The 21,169-nt window shown below is 34.4% G+C and overlaps 1 protein-coding gene across 3 annotated transcripts in view; it reads right to left on the bottom strand.

The window, feature by feature from the left end:
- LOC118192193 (nuclear factor related to kappa-B-binding protein) overlaps window positions 1-21,169 on the bottom strand; it is a 226,920-nt gene that overhangs the window by 137,857 nt on the left and 67,894 nt on the right. For all 3 annotated transcript variants that reach the window (XM_035363095.2, XM_035363094.2, XM_085809707.1), the window contains exons 6-7: window positions 20,737-20,804; window positions 9,030-9,157 (exon numbers count right to left, since the gene is read on the bottom strand). In XM_035363095.2, the coding sequence (XP_035218986.2) occupies window positions 9,030-9,157; window positions 20,737-20,804 (196 nt within the window). The remainder of the gene's footprint in view (window positions 1-9,029; window positions 9,158-20,736; window positions 20,805-21,169) is intronic.

Here is a 21,169-nt window from a genome sequence, read left to right as displayed (position 1 = left end):
GCGAGAACAGCATCGACTCAGTAGGTTTCAAGACCACCTTAGACGGTGATACATGAAGCAAGACATCTACATACAGAGTTAATGAGACTACAGATGGTGTCAACAGGAATGGCTTTCCATTCCATGTCAACCACAATTAGTCTTTAGAATGCGGTAATGGCAGCATCTGCAAATGGCATCCAATCACATCCCAAATGTGTTCAACTGGTGAGAGATCAGGAGAGAATGGTGAGCAGGGAAGCATCTGTACACCTTGCACAGCACGTTCGCTGACACGAGCAATGTCTGGTCGGGTGTTATCCTGTTGATAAAGGACATTGCTGTCAGCGGCAGCAACACATCATCCCTTTATTGTTGGGGCCTGAATACAAACTAGAGGAACCTGGAATCATTCACAATTGTGCCCCAAACCATAAAGCCGCATTGTCGTTTGGGAGGCGTTTCACAACTGCTGTCAGATTGGAACTGTTTCCACATCATACTGAGTTTTGCTGTATGGACCAACCTGCCTTTCTCAGTCCAATCACTGTGCCCTTCATAAACTCATCTGTCTGCTGGAACTGCCTCTGTTGATAACGGCCTGGCATTATCTGCCATTACACACGTCATAGGAGATAAGAAAAAATTTTCTATGATGATTTTTCTAGCAGAAATAACGGCACGAAAATTTAACATTCTGCATGTTTCTTACTTTATAGCTTCTTCAATGTGCGTTGGAAAGCTGCACATTTCACATCATTCGAATAACTTGGTGATGTGCAGCATCTACCCTGAAATTTGAATAATTTTCGGAGACACTTCTTGATGTTGCCGTTTCAATGCCAGGTAGTGTAAACTGGAACAAACAAATAATTTTGCATACTTTGATCTACAGCAAGATCCACATTTCAGTGGGTCATCTTGACATTCTCCTGATCCTTAATGATGTCAAGAGAGACAGTTTTTAACATATTGCAATATCTAGTGCGTTTGCCATTTTGTGATTGTATGAGTTCTGATAAATGCTTTCCATTTTTTAATGAGGATGATGGTTCGGTAAAACCATCAAAACTAGTTCTGTGAAAACTTGCAAATATAACACTGATTTTTGCTGTTTGAATTCTAAATTAAATGCTGAATGTTTTGTTTTAAAATGCCTCTTTCATTGTTTATGTATATCATTACAGCGGCAAAAGTTATATGTATTTAATTCTATAATTCATCAAGCATATTCATTTTCTGTATATTTGAGAAAACTGAATTAATTGGAATAAAAATGTGCTTTGACGAATTTTTTAGCAAAATTAGGGTACGTGGGTAAATAATTAGGTACCCTCCTTCCTATGGAGACATCACAGAAGCTCAGTGCTTTGACACATAGCAACAAGCTAGGACACTGAACTGCCGTACAGAAAGTGTTAAAAAGCAAAAATGTTTGTGGAATGGAAAAAGCAATTTTTTCATTCGACATAAATAAAAAATAGATCTAGAATCTGAAAAACTGGGTTACTTTTTGATTAACTATACCTCGAGTGAAAAATCACAAAAACATATTTATGACACAAAGGACTACGTCACAGAAATAGTTAAGTAACTCACCACGTTGCTAAAAAGTACTTGTGCAGCAACCCAGGTATGTATGTAGCATGTCACTTTCAGCTGGTACACAAAGTTCTAAGGATGCAGAATTTGTGCAATTCTCTGATTTTTTTAAAAATAAAAACAGCCCTATGTAAAAGGCGAGAACAACAACACACAAACAGAAGGATTTTTCAAATAAATTAGCTGTGTTATTACTGATGTTTCTTGCTTTTTAAATTTTATTGATTGATAGCTCTTATATTGAATACTTAGCGCACATCTCTTTTGAAAATAGTTATTGGTTTCTATGCTAACATTAGCAAAAAATTAGTCTGCAACAAGTTCACAAATGCGCTTCAAAGTCGGCAAAGAATTCACCTTTTTTGGCAGAGAGGCGGATAATCCGAAAGTAATGAAAACTTAATAGCAAAACTCAAAATAAAATTGATCAGTTATTACAAAATCAATTACATTAACCCTCTGAAAATTATAACCACTTCTATGCAGCCACACCATTTATTTATTATCATCTATATGACTAAATTAAGCAATTAAGATTGAATAAAGAATAAATTAAGCAACTGAGTAAATGTCATCCTAAAATTAGCATTATTTCCTAATTTATTATCAATTCTGCTTTAAGATACAAAATGGACTTTAAAAAAAATGTCAAATTGGTTCACAATATGGGATGATTACTATGTCAACATACTCTTTGTTATTCAATTACTTATATAAAAAAATTACTTAGGTATCATTGCATGAAACATTACTCAAATGTATTGGTAAACATGCAGTAATGAAAGCAAAATATAATAAATAATGTTTCACCAGGTTGGCATCAGGGATATAAAATATTAGTGGAAGTAAAATCAGCGATGTTTCTATGTAGAATATTTTAGTTTGAGATGTATTCCTAGCAGATATGCAGCCAAATTAATGATCACACAAATTTATGCTAAAATGATTCTTCTTCAATAATGAGATATTTTATTTAGTGCCAAGGTGAAATTAAGAATCGGGACTCTCCACATGTTATGTTATAGGAGGAAAAATGAAATGTGCATGTGTAAAGCATACAAAAAAAAAAAAAAATCTTTAAAAAAAATTTAGTGGTGGCCTTGAGTCTGGATTTTAGATAATTCTGGGTATTTTAGATGTCTGGATCTCAGACTTTGTATGATATATGGTTTACTGCACAATAGCACTAAATATCTGAGTAAATTCTGAAGGCTATTTTTAGAATGCCAAAATTTTAGAGTTTATTTTACTTTTGTATGTAACAACCCTAACTCCCCAAATTATTTAAATAGCTAAAAATCATTTTATTTCAAAATAAAACCTATAAAACTGGATATGGTTCTGTTGTATTTAAGATATAGGAATGCTTATGACATCATCAAACAAATCAAAATTTAGAAAAATAGTAATTACATAATTAAGCACACAGTAGCATTACAATTAGAAACTAAGAAGTTTTAGCAAATTTTAAAACTGCTATTCATTTTATTCATTAGAGCCCAATAGCGGGCGAGCGGTAATGTCGCTGAAAACTGTTCGTTCCAATCTGGGTTTGATTCAATGCAAATGTGCATTTATAGGGTTTTCCCCATCTGTAATGTGCAAATGAGTGAGTTTCCCCTAAAAATCCTTTGCAAAGGCATCCCCTCTCTGAGATAAGTAGCCCTAAAATGCTTTGCCATAATCAAATAAATCAAACCATTTTTATTCATTATTTCTTTATAACATGGTGATCCTGATTGCAATTTTTTTTTTTTTCTGTTATGTGGTGCTTTGCATTATTTTATTTATTTACCATGTTTAGGTTGATAATTTTTGAGTTTATCTAGTGTTTAACTTGCAGACACATGACTTTTATTGAATTGCTTATTTGTTACATAGAATAGATATCTGATTTCAACAATGCTGGAGCTGCAAAAACAGTTCAATTGGAAGACAACATTAAGGGAATTTTGTTCCTGACGAACCTTCATGACAATTTTTGTGACCAGGCGACATGTGGGGATTTCTCATCAACTTGGTGACTTCGGATTTTAGGAAGATATACTTTCGAAGTCCAATGTCCAACTCTTCGAGAAGTTTCCAAAGCCCAAGCTATAGTATATAAATAACGGTTGGAAAGCTAGGAACATTCAGCTGTGAAATTCAGCAGTTAGATGAATTATGAATCAGGGTTTACCCTGAGAGTGACTTGAGGAACTTCATGACATTTCATGTGCTAACAAGGAACTGCTTACTATGTTCTCCTTCAGTTATTTCTAGCTACTTGTGTGTGCTATGTTTCATAATACGTTGTTCATTTCTTCCTGCTTACCTGGATTTATTATTTAAAGAAATATCAACGATCTCATAGCTCATAACAAAATTAAATTAAATTGTTTGTAAATATTTATTAAATTTTAAAATGTAAGACAAGTACTATAAAAGTATTATCAAAGGTACTTGAGAGTAAATTAAATATTTTTTTTTATGAAACTCAACTTCAAAACTAATGTTATTGAGATTAAAATACATACAGGGCAGAGAACGGAAAATATTAAATCCAACACCATAAAATGGTTACAGAGGGAAACACCAGACCACCACCATTACTTCTGTTGCATTCAGGAATGATAAACATCATGCCTCATTTTGCATATTTGATGAAAAAACACCATACTCAAACATTTCAACTGATACTAGGGTCAACCATAAAGTAAGTTTCCCACATCACCAAAACATGGTGCTGCAAAAGGATTGAAATGCAAAGGTAAAAGCCAGATAGTTTGTGGGTGTGGTTATTGTTGCCAGATAGTTTGTAGGTGTACAACTGTTGCATACAATTATGCAACAGTTGTAATTTAACAATTGTTTACATTACCATCATTGCCGTGCGCAAAGATGTGTCAGGTCATATTTCTTCTCCTGATGACTACAAGGTGAAGTCCATGATAAAGTTCTTTAATGCGCAGATGGTAGCACCAATCAAAATCCATTGTTAACTGTGTTCATTGCATGGACTGGATGTGATGAGTAAGCAGACAGTTCATCGTTGATGCTAGGTTTTTTCTTCCTTTTTGAAGATAGGCAAAATGTCTATGCGACTGGCTGTGACTGACCATCACTGATCAATGACGGCCTTTTGAAGCACGTGCAGCATTGCATTCTGCAGAATCATAATTTACAGTTATGGAACTCAGTAGCCATTTCCCGTAAATGTTACAAACTGTGGTGTATAAAATCATCAGGAAACACCTGTTGTTCGAGAAATTGTGTATCAGGTGAGTGACAAAGAACCTTACCCCCGAACAAACAAAGGACATGAGAGCAGAACTGACTTTTCTGCATTTCCTTCAGACCCTGGTTGTAAACATAGAGGGTAAGAATAAGAGGCGTAAAGTTAGATTAATGATTGATACAGGAAGCTCAAAAAGTTATGTTTTAAAGTCTACCACAGACAAAATGGGTTTTGACTTGCAGTGGGAGGAAGAATTTAGTCACTCTTTATTTGGTGGAACAAAAACTGAAATTTATAAACATAAATTTTACAAGATTTATTTGAGTAGCCTTGATGGTAATTATTCGTGTAAATTAGATGCTGTAGACCATGATGTTATTTGTAATGATATTTCAAGCATAAGATACGGTTCTTGGATTCGCGAATTAGGAAAGAAAGAAATACGCTTAACTGATACCCAAAAGAATTCAGGTCCTATTGAAGTACTGTTAGGGGCAGACGTTGCAGGGAAGTTATTTACTGGCAAACGAGAAGAACTAAGAACAGGTTTAGTGGCTATAGAAACAAAATTGGGTTGGACTTTGATGGGTAAAGTGCCTCAATCCGAGCATCAGCACAATGTAAATATGACTATAGTTTCTATGTTATCTCAAGAAGACTTGCCTATTTCATCACTATGGGACTTAGAATTATTGGGTATCCGAGATCCTGTTGAAAAAAAAACTAACGAAGAGTCAAGAAGAGCTATTATGGTTCATTTCCAAGAAACAGTTCATCAATTAGAAAATGGTAGATATGAGGTTGATATGCCTTGGAAGATTGAGCATGCAGTCTTACCTGACAATGATGACCTATCTTTGAAAAGACTTGAATCTACTACGAAGAAGTTGTAAAAAATCGGTTATCGTGAAAAGTATCATGAAGTGTTTAATGAATGGCTGCAGGAAGGAGTGATTGAAAAAATTCCACAAAAGGTTGTCTTTACCCGTTGCTCATTACCTCCCACATCGTCCAGTCATTAAGGAAACAACTTCACTATCTTCCATGAAAATTTAACCCGTTTTGATGCTTCGGAAAAGCTTCCTAATCAGCCATCTCTAAATGACTGTTTAGAGACTGGAATTAATTTGATTGAAACTATTCCCTCTATTTTAGCAAGATTTCGCTTACATGAAATTGGTGTGATTTCAAACATCAGTAGAGCTTTTTTACAGATATCTCTAAATGAAAGAGATCGAGATATTTTACGATTTCTTTGGTATGGAGATGATGGTAGAGTGAAGACATTTCGTCACACCCATGTGGTATTTGGCATTACTTGTAGTCCATTTTTGCTGATGGTGGTTATTGACCATCATTTATCCAAAGAATCGTGGAAAGAAAAATATTCTGAAGAGCTTCTTAAAAAATTACAAGATAGTTTTTATGTCGAAAATTGCGTAACTAGTGTACAAAATAATGCCGAACTAAAAATATTCATCGAATCTGCAACTAATGTAATGAAAGAAGGAATGTTTGATCTCAGAGGATGGGAAAGTTCTGGCATTTCTGCATTTTCAGAAAGTAAAACATCACCGTTATTAGGACTGATTTGGGACAAAGATTTAGATACCTTAGAAATAGACACCGAATTTTTGAAATTTGGTGAAAGAGAAAAGGTAACTAAAAGGAAAATACTTTCACTAGTTAGCAGTTGCCAAAGTCAGCTGTAAATATTAACGAGAAAGAAGTAGAGATAGCAAAACGAAAGTCAGTCACCTCTGCTAGTAACACAGAGCTAGAGTCAATTGCATTGCAGTTAGCCAGAAGATTCTCTAGATTTTCAAAGATGATTAGGGTTATGGCTTGGATACTGCATTTTCAACCAAAGGCCAAGGACTTAAGAAAATGTACGGAACTTGAAAATGAAGAATTGTTAAATGCACAAAAAACTATTTTCCGTGTAATACAAAAGGAATGATACCGTAATGAAGAAATGCGAAAAAATTTGAAAGGCCTTCTAATATTTGAAGATGAAGAAGGAATTTTACGATTGAAGTCCAGATTGATAAATGAGGAAGAATCGAAAGATTTTATTTATCCAATAATTCTACCATTGAAACACTTGGCAGTGAGAAGATTTATAGCCCAAGAACATATTGCTAACAAGCATGCTGGGACATTAACTCTACTGACTATTTTACGGGAAAGATTTTGGATAGTGAAAGGGAAAAGAACTGTCTGGAGTGTTATCAAAGAATGCTTAACATATAAAAGGCAAAAGGTAAAACATCTTGAGGTGCCTTTTCCGCCTCTTCCAAAAGACCGAACAGAAGTAGGCGCAGTTTTTCAAGTATTGGGTGTAGATACAGCTGGACCTCTGTTGACTAAATCTAAACAAAAGGTGTGGATAGTACCTTTTGCTTGCGCCGTATTTAGAGCGGTCCATCTTGAGCTAATACCTTCACTGAGTACCAATGACTTCATCCAAGCTACGCGTAGGTTTATAGCCAGAAGAGGACAAATTTCTGTGATGTATTCAGACAATGGTGCTAATTTTACAGGACTAAATAATGCTCTGAAACAATTAGATTGGACTACAATTGAAAGTGAATTTAGAGTCAACGAAATTCGTTGGAAGTTTAACCCACCCTCCTCTCCATGGTGGGAAGGCTTCTGGGAACGCTTGATTGGGATTTTGAAAGATCTTTTGAGAAAAAATCTTGGACACTCCTGTTTGTCTTGTGAGGAATTGCAGACTCTTGTCTGTGAATGCGAATCTATCATGAACAGCAGACCGTTAACTTACCTATCCAAGGAACAAGAGCTGAAAACCTTGACCCCTTCAATGTTTTTTCAGGACATTCCATTAAATGATGTTCCTGATTTAGATCAAACTGAAAAGACTGATATTGTTTTGAGATGGAGACATTCGAAAGGTTCATGAAAATCTAAAACGAAGGTTTAAAAGGGAGTATCTGGGTTTCCTTCATTCTTCAGTTAACAAAAGAAAAGATAAAATACATGTAGGTGACATAGTGTTAATTGGTACAGATGATAAAAAAAAAAAAAGGCTCCATTGGCTGCTAGGGAGAGTACTGGAACTCTTTCCAGGAAAAGATGGAATCATCAGACTTGCAAAACTGTGAACTGAAAAGGGAAACATATTAAGACCAATCCAACGACTGTACCCTTTGGAATTGACACCCAATTATGAGAAAGTTATATCGGAACCTCAGAAGGTTCCGGTAGAAGTAGCTGAAAATCCTGAGCTTAATACTGACTCTAATGAAACTGTTCACGTGTCTCGCTCAGGACAAAAAATAAAACCAGCTAAAAGACTGGATTTATAAACTTCTAAACAAACTTTTGAACTTTCTGTGTTTGAACTCTAAAATAATGATTTCAATTTGCATTCTAATACTTTGAAATATTTCTATTATTATTTGTACGTTATAGTTATGTGAAATTGTATGTATGTATTATCATGATGTTACTGTTTTGAGTTTGTATCCCCAAATTCAAGGTGGGGAGAATGTCGTGCCACGATCAAACTGCATGAGAGGTAATTTTCTCTGTTACGGAATGGCAACGAGAAAGATTGTTGTTCAAAAAGATGGATGATCGAACTGCGTTGTAACGATCATTTTGTGGATGTTGCGTATTGTAAAATGAACCTATTACACTGTGCTAAATAGTATTAAAATGCTATATATTAAAAGATCTTTCATCTAATCTAAATTTTAACAAACCGCTCATTATTTTCTCTTAAACTCACAATGATGTTCACAACAACATCATTGCATGTTTCCAACCATAAGTAAAATGCATGCACATTATCACCTGCTTTTAAAATTCAAAATATAAGTTTGATTTTTTAAATTGAGAACTGGTGATACCCAAAAAAGTCACTGTGACCCACTGGTCAGAAATCACAGCTTTACAAGATACAACTGAATTTATATGTATGTTTTCAACAGGCAATTTATAAGTTTTCTTAAATAAGAAAGTACATATTTTACTTAAATTTCTTTATGTAGAATATATTTATTAAACCTTTATAAAATATAATTAAATCTACAGACATCCTTTTGGTAATTGATAAAATTTCTGAAAAGGAAGAATATATTATTAAAACAATCTTAAATGTGGGCAGTGTTAAATTACAAGAAAAAGACTGAAAGCACAAATGAACTACCAAAAACTTTCAATCAAAAGCTGTCAGGCAGAAAGCTATCATCAATACACTTACCTTTCGTGAAACTAGAATGTCCTGAAACAGATGATAAGAATATTGTTGCTGTTGATTTCGATACTCTCGATAATTAGCTCGTTTCAATGCATTAGTCACTTTTATGACATCAGATGACAAAAATCCATCTAAAAAATACGTTTTCTTTTTAAAATTCAATACCAAATACCACCAAACTTTTATATAAATTTTCTTTTTCCATTATAATCAATAGCTTGATTTTTACTTTTACAACTAAAAATAAATAAAAAATGTTTAAATGTTTTTTAAGATGAAGACATCTTAAAAAATAAATTAATTATTCCCATCAGCAGTTTATTTGAAAAAGAATGATTTGCCACCATGAATTACAGTGCTCGGGGATTTGCCATTGACTAACGACTATTTCTTATCGATAATTTAACAAAACTGTCAATAGCAAATAGTCTATAATGACTATTATAGACAGTTATACACTATTTGCTATAATCAAAGATATTACAGTCGATTCCAGTTAATCGGACCACATCAGGAAGCGATCGTTTTGGCCCTAATAACCGGCTGGTCCGAATACACAAACATGTCCTATGTTGTAATACGGGACGTGCTATAAGTATCGAAGAGTAAATGTTCATGTAAATCATGCACTAAAATGTAATTGCAGTAAAATGTCCGTAATCCAGAAGTTCATTATCCGGAATAATCTATAATCCAGACCTCAAAGCCACAAACGTTTACCCATGCGCACTTCTGATAGTTAAGAAAGTGACAGAGAGGTTATTGGAAAACGATAAAATTTTGATTGACAAGTTAGTCAGTATTCTCGACACAGCAATTACAGGACTTGAACAGTACTTTGTAACAGGACTTTGTAACTGAACAAGAAATTATGTCTGTTTATAGAATTAAAAAGAAAGTATTAGCACAAAAAATGGAGCAACTTAAACAACTTACATTGAAAGAAATGTTTAATAAAGTAAACAAATAAATATTAAGCTTTTTTTTTTTTTTTTTTGTAAATTTTGATACCCTTTAGATCATAATTGCTCTTTATTTCATAAATTACGGTTTCATATTTTTAATTGTATAATTTCTGCATGTCATCTTACCAGATTTAAATTGATAATCTATAATACGGAAAAAACCCTAATCGGGAATCGCCGAAGTCCCGACGGGTCCGAATTAAGGACTGTACTGTATTACCTTTATTGTGCTGTGCACACATATGGCGAACATACATGCACAAACAAGAACTGCAGTTGAACGTTTTTCAATGAGAAAATTAATTTCAAAAAAAATTCTAAGAAATGATCTTCACGATACTCAGCATGTGAAGCACAATAAAAACAAGCTCTTACCAAGTTACAGTCAACATTTGAAGAACTTAAGTCAATGTGATCTGATGGGTTCTCTTGATGGATTGCACGTGAATGAAATCATCACGAACATCTAACGCAGCAAGAGGGCTGGCTTCATTTCCCTCCTGCATGAAATACCACACAAAGTTTCAATGCATTTCCTCGCATCCTGTGTTATCACTTGCACCAATTTATTAGCAGCATCATCATCATCAGTTTCTTGGTCTTCCGATGCTGTCATGTGTTTTGCTGCAACTTAAGCAACGATTGCAGTGTCATAATCTTCATTTTCATCGCAATTTTGTACCTCTTGAAGTTCCACATGTCTGTCATCATTTTTACCTTCAATGAGCATGTCCACATCCATCTCCAAAACCACAGTCAGAAATACAGTTCTGAATTGTCTCACTGCTCACTTTTCACCAGCTGTCGTCCAAAAATGTATTTGCTTATCAGATGTCGATCCTTGCACTGACTTCGCTAGCTTTTGACGATCAGGTCAGCAAACGTGCTTCAATTGCTTCAAAAATGTAATTTATCAATCTTGCACGATAAAGGGTCTTCAAATTTTTTATGATGCCCTCGTCAATTGGTTGAACCAAAGCTGTGGTCCTGGGAGGTAGAAATTCCAGTTGGATGTTCTTCAAGCAATCTAAATGATGATATGCTGCACAATTGTCAAGAAGAAGTAGTACTTTTTTCGACTGGTGGTGTAGCTCTCTGTCTCAATCCCTCAGCCATTCTTTTAAAAGTTTAGAGGTTATCCACGCATTTCTGTTCGCACAATACACAATTGGTCAATTGTCCATCCTAATTCCTTTAAAGCAACGAGGCTTAGTGCTTTTTCCTATAACCAACAGCTTCCTCTTATCCGTTCATGACATGTTTGAGCAACACAAGACAGTTATGCAATCCATCGCCTTTTTGGAGCCAGAGATTGCAACATGTTTGTAATTTAACGAGCCGAATGGTGTAGCACGATACTACAGCCCAGTTTCATCAGCGTGGTAGATGCCATTTGCTGAAAAATTTTCAAGAAGTTCGGGCAGGTTTAATGATTTCCATCCTTCAGCATCTGCACTATCAGCACTTTCTTTCTCGCCATGTGTTTTCTTGAATTTTATGTCATGTCTAGATTTCCCTTGAGACAACCAACCATCTGTAGCTTTAAAGTCATCATGTCCCAGCTTTTTAGCGAGTTCTTCTGCTTTGCATTTTAACACTGGGCCCGCGTACTCGCACAGCTCGTCCTGTAACCATTCATTAACACTATAAGCGCCGAGCTTTCTCCCTACCTAGAAGCGCCAACGGCAGTCAAATTGACTGCTAAGCAAATTAAATGTATATATCAAAATGCAAATGCTTTATAATGGTTTTAAGAATATTATAGTTATTTAAGAACTTCTTTAAATAACAACAGGTTATTTTTATAAAAAATAGATATTTTATAATAAATTTCAACTTACCCTTAATAAAACTCATATTGTAGCTTTTCACAATTATTACTTAATAAACTTTTTCAATACTGAAAGTGCATTTTCCACACACATAATATGAAAATTTTTACACACATCACTGGTTTTGTTTTGTTGTTACAACGTCCAATGTGGCACTAACATCTTTTCCTCGAGAGTCTATTGCTAGAGATGGAAATTTCCTAGGGCAATTTTGTGCTTTATCTTCTGTTTAAATAAAGTTCTCTTAACTTTTCTGCTGATTGAAATAGGAAGTCGTGCCTTGTAATATTTTTATCACTCAATTTATGGTAGATATCGTAGGCATTCTTTCCAGCATAGTATGGGAGACATGCACAAGCCATCTACGTGAGGCTGCCCGAAGAGAATATTTACGCGTCATCTGATTAAGGATATCAACTCCACATTTGCTTTTGTTCTAGAACTCTACTGTTTCAGGAACTTTCTTCTTATTTTGTGAGTCTACAGTTACACTCGAATGTAAGGTACTTAATAGTAGGACATTTATATTCATTTTCCCTAATAGATATTCAGTGCAGTTTCACCATTCTTTAGCAAAACTATTTCAAATAGCAGCGATTTGATTTTCTTACTTCATGGGGAATTTATTTTCGATGCCTTCTCACTTTGCTCACAAAACTTCTGTTTTCCATTTTAAATCGTTTAGCTAATGATAGTGAGGAGCATAATTGTCCGCAGTCAAATTTCTAACTCCTGAAATCAGATAACGGCTTAGAAGATGTATTACTACATTTTCGGGATGACTTTCAGTTTGGTTTCTCGATATATCTTTTCCAAGATATGGAAAAGCATGCACATAAACTTGGAGCGTACATCGACTAGCATCCAAAATTTGATACCCAATTTGTTTGGTTTATTCTATATATACTATATAAACTTACACCTGCCTTTGGATGGAAATGCTCATCCACAATTAGATTTCTTCCTGGCTTATGGGAAATTTCGCAGTTCTGTATAAAGTTTTTCCAAATATCTGAAAACAATGCAAACTTATCACTTTCTAAATGCTGAATCCTAGTTGATTTCAAGTTAAACCTTAGATATTTCATAATATCTTGTTAACGATTGCGAAACATTGTTTCTCAAAAAAAAAAAAAAAAAGGAGGAACTAATTTAATATTTCACAAAAAATCATAATCCGTATCATTGCAACCATGTGCTTCTTTTGCATGAATAATAGCAATAAAAGCGTGAAGCTTTTCTAAAGATATTGTCAAAATTTCTTCATTGTTCAAAACTGTTTCTGCTTCCGTGCACTTTTTAATATGGCGTAACATCGATTCACCCCCAATCAACCTCCACACATTTGGCGTATTGTCTCCGAAATTTCTTTATGCATACAATTTTGGACCCGGCAACTCTTAGCACATTTTGAGCTCCATATTAACCCAGCTCTAGTTTTTAAAGTAGATGTCATAGTCCACGACGAAAGGTTGTAAATAATCTAAGCGGAAGGGACCTATATCCTGTTGTAAATAATCAATGAATGAAAGGAATTCGTCTGCCAGACATTTTTCATAGAAAGAGTGTTTTCTGAGAGAGATAACACGATAAATCTATCCAGTATTACTAGCAGTCAATATGACTGCTCGTGGCACTTTTAGGTATAACAAATAATATTTTCGTTAATTTTAATTTTATTCGATTCATATTTGGTACACATATAATTTTCAAGGTTTTTAAGGAAAATCCAAAAATTTGTGACTTCTCAAGTTAAAGCGTTTTTTAGGAATCCAAGGTGTAATGATGAAAACAGTCAAAATGACTGCTCTGGCGCTTCTAGTGTTAAGGGCCTCATCGACATCTGGATCATTGCATTCATGCTTCCGTTTTTGGAAGTCCCCTCGTCGTCCTTCACATCGTGCCCATTCTTCTCGTAGCTCATTTTCTGGTTTTATCAAGTGCGAAATTGCAGTCTTTGCCAATCCGATAATTTCCACCATCCGATGTTGACTAGTGTTTCGTGGTTGTTGCTTGATCTTATCCAGCAAACCAATTTTTTCAGCTAACGTCAAGTACCGTCGTGGTCTTTTGGCAAGGGAGACAAGACACGTGCACAGTTACCTGACTAAAGTGGTCTGAAGAAAACTTGCTGTTTCGGGGGTCAAGATGTTGAGGTCAAGAGGGAGACAAAATGCTCGCCATTCAAAGCTTTGGCACAAAAATCATCCCAAAGGTTGGTGAAATGATAGCTTTCTCGTGTAAAATTTAATCATGATTGACAGGCGGAAATTCCTTTCAGGTGGAGCCGGACACTCTAGTTCTTTTCCTCGAAAATCGGATACACCAGTGGGACCGATAACCCCGCTGGCGGCTACTGTTGGCTCTGTTTTAAGAAAGGTCAAAGAAAATGGTGCCCGTGTTCACCTCTCACTGGTTTTGCTCTTGTTATGCACTTTAAGGAATTCCTGACCTTTGATAAAGCATTCTCTTGGGGAGCGCAGCTACAGATCCTCACATATGTCGCAGGCCACCTGTACAATCACAGTACGCAGCCGACTTGTGGCTCCTGTTTCTTAATCGCTCTCACGTTTTTGGGTCTGATTAAACAGAAATTTTAGTCCAAATAAGTGAATAATATTAGGATTATATACATAGGATTGGTTTCAGCCCGAAAAAGCGGCTGGTCCAATTAACCGGATTCGACTGTATATGGAATTAAAATACACTAAATACATGACGATATTAGATCTCACCTCAAGCTATTTTCAAATAGCTATGAAACACTAGGATGTTAAAAAAAACCACATTCATAACAAAATCAGGAACTTCACCTTACTCAGAATGCATTTTGGCTTGTGTGGAGCTCCGGTGACCTTCCAGGGTACCTGTGTGTTCCAGGATGCACCTGTGCTCGGAATGTCGACTTTTATTTACCTTGACAACATAATACTAACTACCAAAAATCTCACTGACCATCTTAAAGATTAAAATGAAATTTGCATATTATTAAGAAAAGATGCTTTAAAAGTGAATTCGGCCCAATGTAAATTTGCGGCAAAAGAGTTTACGTATATAGGCTATAAAATTTCTTCAAGTGTTATACAAACCGGAGATTCTAAAATAATGGTAGTAATTTAAAAAAATCTTATTATTTTATCTACCTGCCACCAAACACAGAGAAGAAATTAGCCTCATTTTGGGGCATGTTCTCTTACTATTCAACATTTATAAAGGATTTTGCACAGACAGCCGAACTGCCGTTAAAATTAAAAAAAAAGAAAGCATGGTTTTCTTGGACAGCTGAGGCTAATATGGTGTTTTAAAAGTTAAAACTGTGTTAATAGGGCACCAGTTTAAAAATTTTCTGAAGGGGATGAAAGTCCTGAAATTTCAACAGATGCCTCAGGTTAAGTTGCAGATGATATTTTGAGGCAAAGTGGCAAGCCCGCTTTTATTTTAGCAAAACTCTCAACCAATTACAGCATAATTACTCGGCTACAGAGAGAGAAACATAAGCTGTATTTTTAGCGGTGCAGAAGTTTAGAGTATATTTGGGCAAAGCATCGGTGATTGTACATTCAGATCATTCTGCTGTGGGTCGATTATACTTGGGAAAAAGTTTGTCCCCAAGATTAATTAGATGTGCCTTAAAACTACAAGAATACAATTTAATAATTAATCATATGCTTGAAAAAGACAATGTTGTGGTCGATGCCTTATCATGAACAAAATCAGATGAAAAGGGCATGGAAATAAAATGTTCTATGTTAATGTCAAAAATCTTATGCCCGAATAACACACTGATTCAGAGTTTAGTCATATCTATGCATATTTAACAGATCCAGAAATGTTTTAACATCCAGATAGAGTGGTGGTCATTAGAAATACGGCAGCAAATTATGACATAACTGATAATCTCTTGTTTCATGTTAAAACAAATGAGAATACTGAATTAAGACCGATTATATCACAGCTAGTTTACGGCTCAGTCTTTTACAAGAACTGCATGATGCACCTCAACCTGACATTAGAAAAACGGTGCAGAGACTACATAAGGCAGTTGTTTTTTCAGAACTTCACAAAAATGTGTTATGAATATGTCAACACATGTCAATTAGTTAACAATGTAAACTATAGCCTGGCCGGGTATATAAATAGCATAAGAACTACTTTCCCAAATGAATTAACACATTTATTAGACCCCTACCCATGTAGTGAAAGTAAAAAAAAAAACACATATTTGCTTGTTATTATCGATCATTTTTCGAAGTGGGTAGAAAAAAAACCACTTCGAAAAATGATAAGAAAATGATGAGAAAAAAGACAAAAGATGGGCCTTCCACATCCAAAATGGTGATTCCAGGAAAGAAGCAAGAGTGCAAGAAACAGAAGTCAAAAGATATAGGCATGGAACCCAAAGGAAACAGCATGAAAAAACCAGGCTAGCACAAAAGAGTAAGTCAATAAGAAGCAGCAGCAGAAAAGACCATATATGAGATACAGCGAGCGGGTGAAGGACAAACAAAACAGTCAAGGAGCCAGCGATCTAAATTGCAAGTGCTGAGAAAGGTCATTATCAACCGAATGGTACAGCAAATTCCACAAAGGAAGTGGAGGCTAGAGGAACAACCTTTTTGCTATTGAAATATAAAATTTGCTACTTAATGTGAAGTAGGAAATGGCAGACCACTGATTTGTTTTTCTGTTCCTTTCGGATTAAATAATTAACTGAACAGCTTCAACACATAAAAAATTAATCTCTATAGCCAATGTGAAAAGTTTAATGCACAAAGATAGAGCAATAAGTTTTACAATACAAATAACACGTTTTTCATACCACAATCAATACAGTTGTTATGGGCCGCATATATAGTATAAATGAGGTGTTGTGAAAAATTATCAAAGAATTAATCAAACCATTAACCATTCCTGACAAATTAACTAAATTAAGTCAAAGTCAGATAAAAGAATAGTACATAGGCAGGGTGTTAGATCCAACTATCAAAAGGTTGATCTCGTATAAAACTGCACAAGTAACTAAAAGACAGTCAGTAAAATAAATAAATCACAAACAATTTAGTAACTTCAAAAACTAGTCAGTAAGTATTTTTTATAAAACAGGAAAAAATAGAATAGTATGATTGAAAACAGGCCAAGTCTAATTAAAAAAATTTTCTTTAACAATCAAAATATAATTTGCATTCTCTGTAAAAATTTTAATAAAGTGATCTTACCATGCAAGTTAGTTAGAAGTGAAAACAGGCATACAATAGCCTTGAATAAACACTGGTCATCAAAATTAAAGGATAAATAAAGGATAAATTATTAATACAAATTTGTACAAAAGCTTTAGTTACCATCAATTACAATATTTGACAGTTGAATTATTTGCAAAATATTGAGGTTAAAATGAAATTTTTGGAAACTGAAAAATGATGAAAAAATTAAGCCACCTTTTAATCAAAAAATGTTTCTCTAATATGGTGTATGGTCACCTTGAACAGATATGCATACCTAACATCTTGATTTCATAGACTTTCCTAAGTATTGATCAAGTCTTGTGGAATTGCACACCACTCTTCTAAAAGTTCACTTTTCAATTCTTGAAGGGTCCAGAGAAGAATTTAGCACGCTGAAACTTGGCACCCTGAAGCATCTCTATGATAAATCGGGTTCAAGTTAGGTGAGTGAGATGACAAATCCACTCAAGTGATATCTTCTGCATGTAAATATTCTGACACCACATGTGTTCGATGATGGCAAACATTGTTATTGATTGGCAAAAACTGTGGGTCAACAGCACATATAAACAGCCTAAATTTGAGTTAGAATAGCTTGTCTACATATCTACGAGCGGTTACAGAATCTCCTTGAAAGACATGTAGGTTAGTGTGGCCATTTGCCACGATTCCCTTCCCCAAAACATTTAACCATGGTCACTGCAATTAGATATTTCAAGGTAATAATTAATAACAAGGTAATAATTAGATGTTTTCTCTATTTAAATTAGATATTTCAAGCAAGTTGCATGTTCCTTCCTCTCTCTTCAGATCAAAACACACCTGGAATCACTCTTCAGACTATATCTTGACTCGTCAGTAAACAGTACTCAGGCCAAGTATTCTTGGCTCCATCGAACATGATGACGGCACCAGTTTAAATAGGCATCTCTAAAGCTGGAGTGAGTGGGATACAAATCATTGGTTTCCTCGCATACAGTCCAACTTCATACTGCAGTAGAAGAGCTAATTTGAGTTCCAGTGGCATCCTAAAGTTATAAAACCTAATCTTTTGTAGTCGTTTTGTGGTTTCTTTGAGCTGACATTGACAGAAACTGGTCTCCTGATGCAGTTGTTCTTCTTGGTCCCCTCTGACCATATTGTCTGTCAATTGATCCCGTGCTTAGAAAGCAGGTCCAAACTCTTAATATGACGCTCTGAGGGAGACTCAAATCTTGGGCGACCTCAATTTGTGTTTGACTACCTTGATTCTTCATTTAAATGATGCCTTAAGCTACTTAAATGACTCATAACTACTGAACACTGATCGTTCTCCGAAACCACATTCACTTTAAACAACACCAGAGATCGGAATTCCAACATGCATCCATCGCATACCACATAGTCAATCAATGATTGCATATTTCGAGCACTAACGTAGGCACAGAAGTGCAATTTCATGTTCAATTGTATTTACTTAATATAACTAATTAGATTATTGGGCATTGTTTGCAATATTAATTTAGTGACCACATTTTTCCCATTATCCCTTAATTTTGATGAAAAGTGTAATTTTATCTTATTTAGCTTGGTTTATGTTTGTACCAAATCAACTTTCTTGAAGATTTCACAAATGCACATTTGCTATTTGCAATGACATTACAATATTTCAAAATGCATCCAGTTTGAGTATTTTTTTTGGGGGGAGGGTGGTCAAGTCAAATAAGAATGTATTATTTGTACACTGTTTCAGTTCACTATTTCAAATTGTTTTTATGTAGTTTTACTATGCTGAGTGGCCAAAGTGTCGGGGAATAGTTTTTCCTTAACAGCTTCCCGCTTTTTACATTAAACATAAATTCAGTTTGGTTCTTGGCTTGTAATTTAAACCAAACAAAATAACTTATTAAATGTTTATTTCCAATACTTTTCAAATTAGTTCTTGCCTGCAATTTTGATTCTCACTTCGGAAAAACCAAAGAAACACTTTCACTTATATTTATTGTTAATATATAGGACATTAGTTTATTCCCTATGATAAGTCAATTTCCATTTAATAACAATAATTGCTTTGTTTTTACCGCACTATCATTTTATCTTTTTTTAATTAAATTCTTATTTAAAAAAATTTTATTACCAGCTTTTAATTATACTACTGGTATATTTAACTACAATATAATTTTAATTAACTTTTCATCAAGTTTCCTCAAACTTATTTTCTAGGATATGGTACATAAAAAACTCATGAATAAGTTCTTAGATATATTTATCTCTCTCTTATATATTTATATATATATATATATATATATATATATACCATGTTTAAAAAAGAATACATGTATTATAGTGTTATTTTGTCCAAACTATGGATCACTGTGCCTCAGCTCGGCTATTGGCGAAATGAATACATAGTCTAGTTTATATGAATAGCCGCTAAATGTCAGTTAATTGTCTTCTGTTTTGCGCAGTAATTTCTGCGGAATTTCTGCTTCTGTGGAAATTGTGATGATTCCCATGTTGCCGATACTCTCTTGGTTTGCAAAAAACCCATTTCTCATTTCTAGTAGCAATTCTTCCAAGTAGGGAAGGATCTTTGTCAACAGGCAAGATTAAGTCTCCTGCCACTTCCATTCGAATTCCCTTTTAACATGCGAGGAATGATGTGTTGACACACCCAATGCATGTTAACATCCTTAGTCAGTGTACACCGACTCATGGCCTCTGATATCCCAACTGATTCTGCTAGTTGGCAAACTGTTTGCTGCCTGTTCACACATACCGCCGCAGATACCTTTTTGATGTTTTTATCAGTGCACGAAGTCATGGGACGACCACAGCGTTCTTCATCTTCGGCGCTTTTTCTGCCTTCCCAGAAATGACGATGCTACTCAAAAGCTTGCGCTCTCGATAATGTTTCACTTCCGTACTCATGCTTTAACATTTTGAAAGTCTCCGTAACACTCTTCTCCAAACGAACACAAAATCTGATATTGATTCTCTGCTCAACTGATGCAATTTCTTTCTATTGCCGGTAACTAAATGCACCTGGCTACAAAAAACGCTGTCGCCACGAGCTTTTGAACACGTGATTTGGGACAAACCACTTTTAGAAAAGGGGGCGAACATAGTAACACAAAAACATCCTTGTAGTCGCACTACTGCAAAATTTTTTTTTATTTCAGACTCTGTCCAGAAACTTTTGAATCCTATAATGTATATATTAATTAACAAGTTTAGAAATTTCAAAATTAAGATTATTAATTGTTCAAGTGATGCAAATATGCTGCAAAATTAAATAAATCAAGACATAATAATTAAATCAATAATGGTAACTGAAACTTTTTACATAATATAGTTTAAGGCATTACACTATTTTTTTCACACCCGACTAAAGATAAAATCATTCAAATACTAACAATGACAGTTTTTTCAATTTTCGATTAAACTTTTCAAAAGGAAGTTATAGTGAATCAATTCTTATGTACAAATTTTCATTATGTTGCCCCTTAAGATTCGGTTACCATCCCAGTAGAGTTATGAAACAAATCACAGAGTTTTATTTTCTGTCACGAAAGACAAAGAATATTGTGTTGTTAAAAATGTTTTCAGTGCGTTTAATTAAAACCTTGCAATTCAAAACATTTTGATACACATTTATTTCTCGCATATTATTAATTAGAATAATACAAAAAAACTAAGAGAATATACAAACCTTTAAGTTTGTGAAAGAAATGTTTAAACGGACTTCCAAATTTAAAATTTTCACCTTCAACAAGTTTCCTATAAAGAGGTAAAAGGTAATTTTCCATTGAGAGCACTATCAAATGTTGCAATAATACAAATAATGAAATATCATTTAACAAAATTTATTAGTGAACTTACACAGCCATTTTATTTCTTCTCCTACACACAATAAAGTAATAAAGCAAATCTTACTTATAAACATGGAACAGAAATAACAAGGTAAAATTTACTCTTTTTACGGAAAACATAAATCTTAAGATTATCCTTATTGCCGTAAAGAATTAAGCAATAACCAAGGCAATTACATAAATCTTATACTCTCATTTGTGATACTGTAATGCTTATTGATTCTTAACACTCAACCTAGTTACCTGACCTGATATATTACTCAAAATAATTTT

The sequence above is a fragment of the Stegodyphus dumicola genome, chromosome X2 (genome assembly GCF_044657685.1).
Source record: "Stegodyphus dumicola isolate Sdum_Otavi_A_Nest chromosome X2, ASM4465768v1".
In the NCBI taxonomy this organism is placed as follows: domain Eukaryota; kingdom Metazoa; phylum Arthropoda; class Arachnida; order Araneae; family Eresidae; genus Stegodyphus; species Stegodyphus dumicola.
The sequence above is the reverse complement of the archived record's forward strand: the minus strand, read 5'-3'. Positions and strand labels throughout refer to the sequence as shown.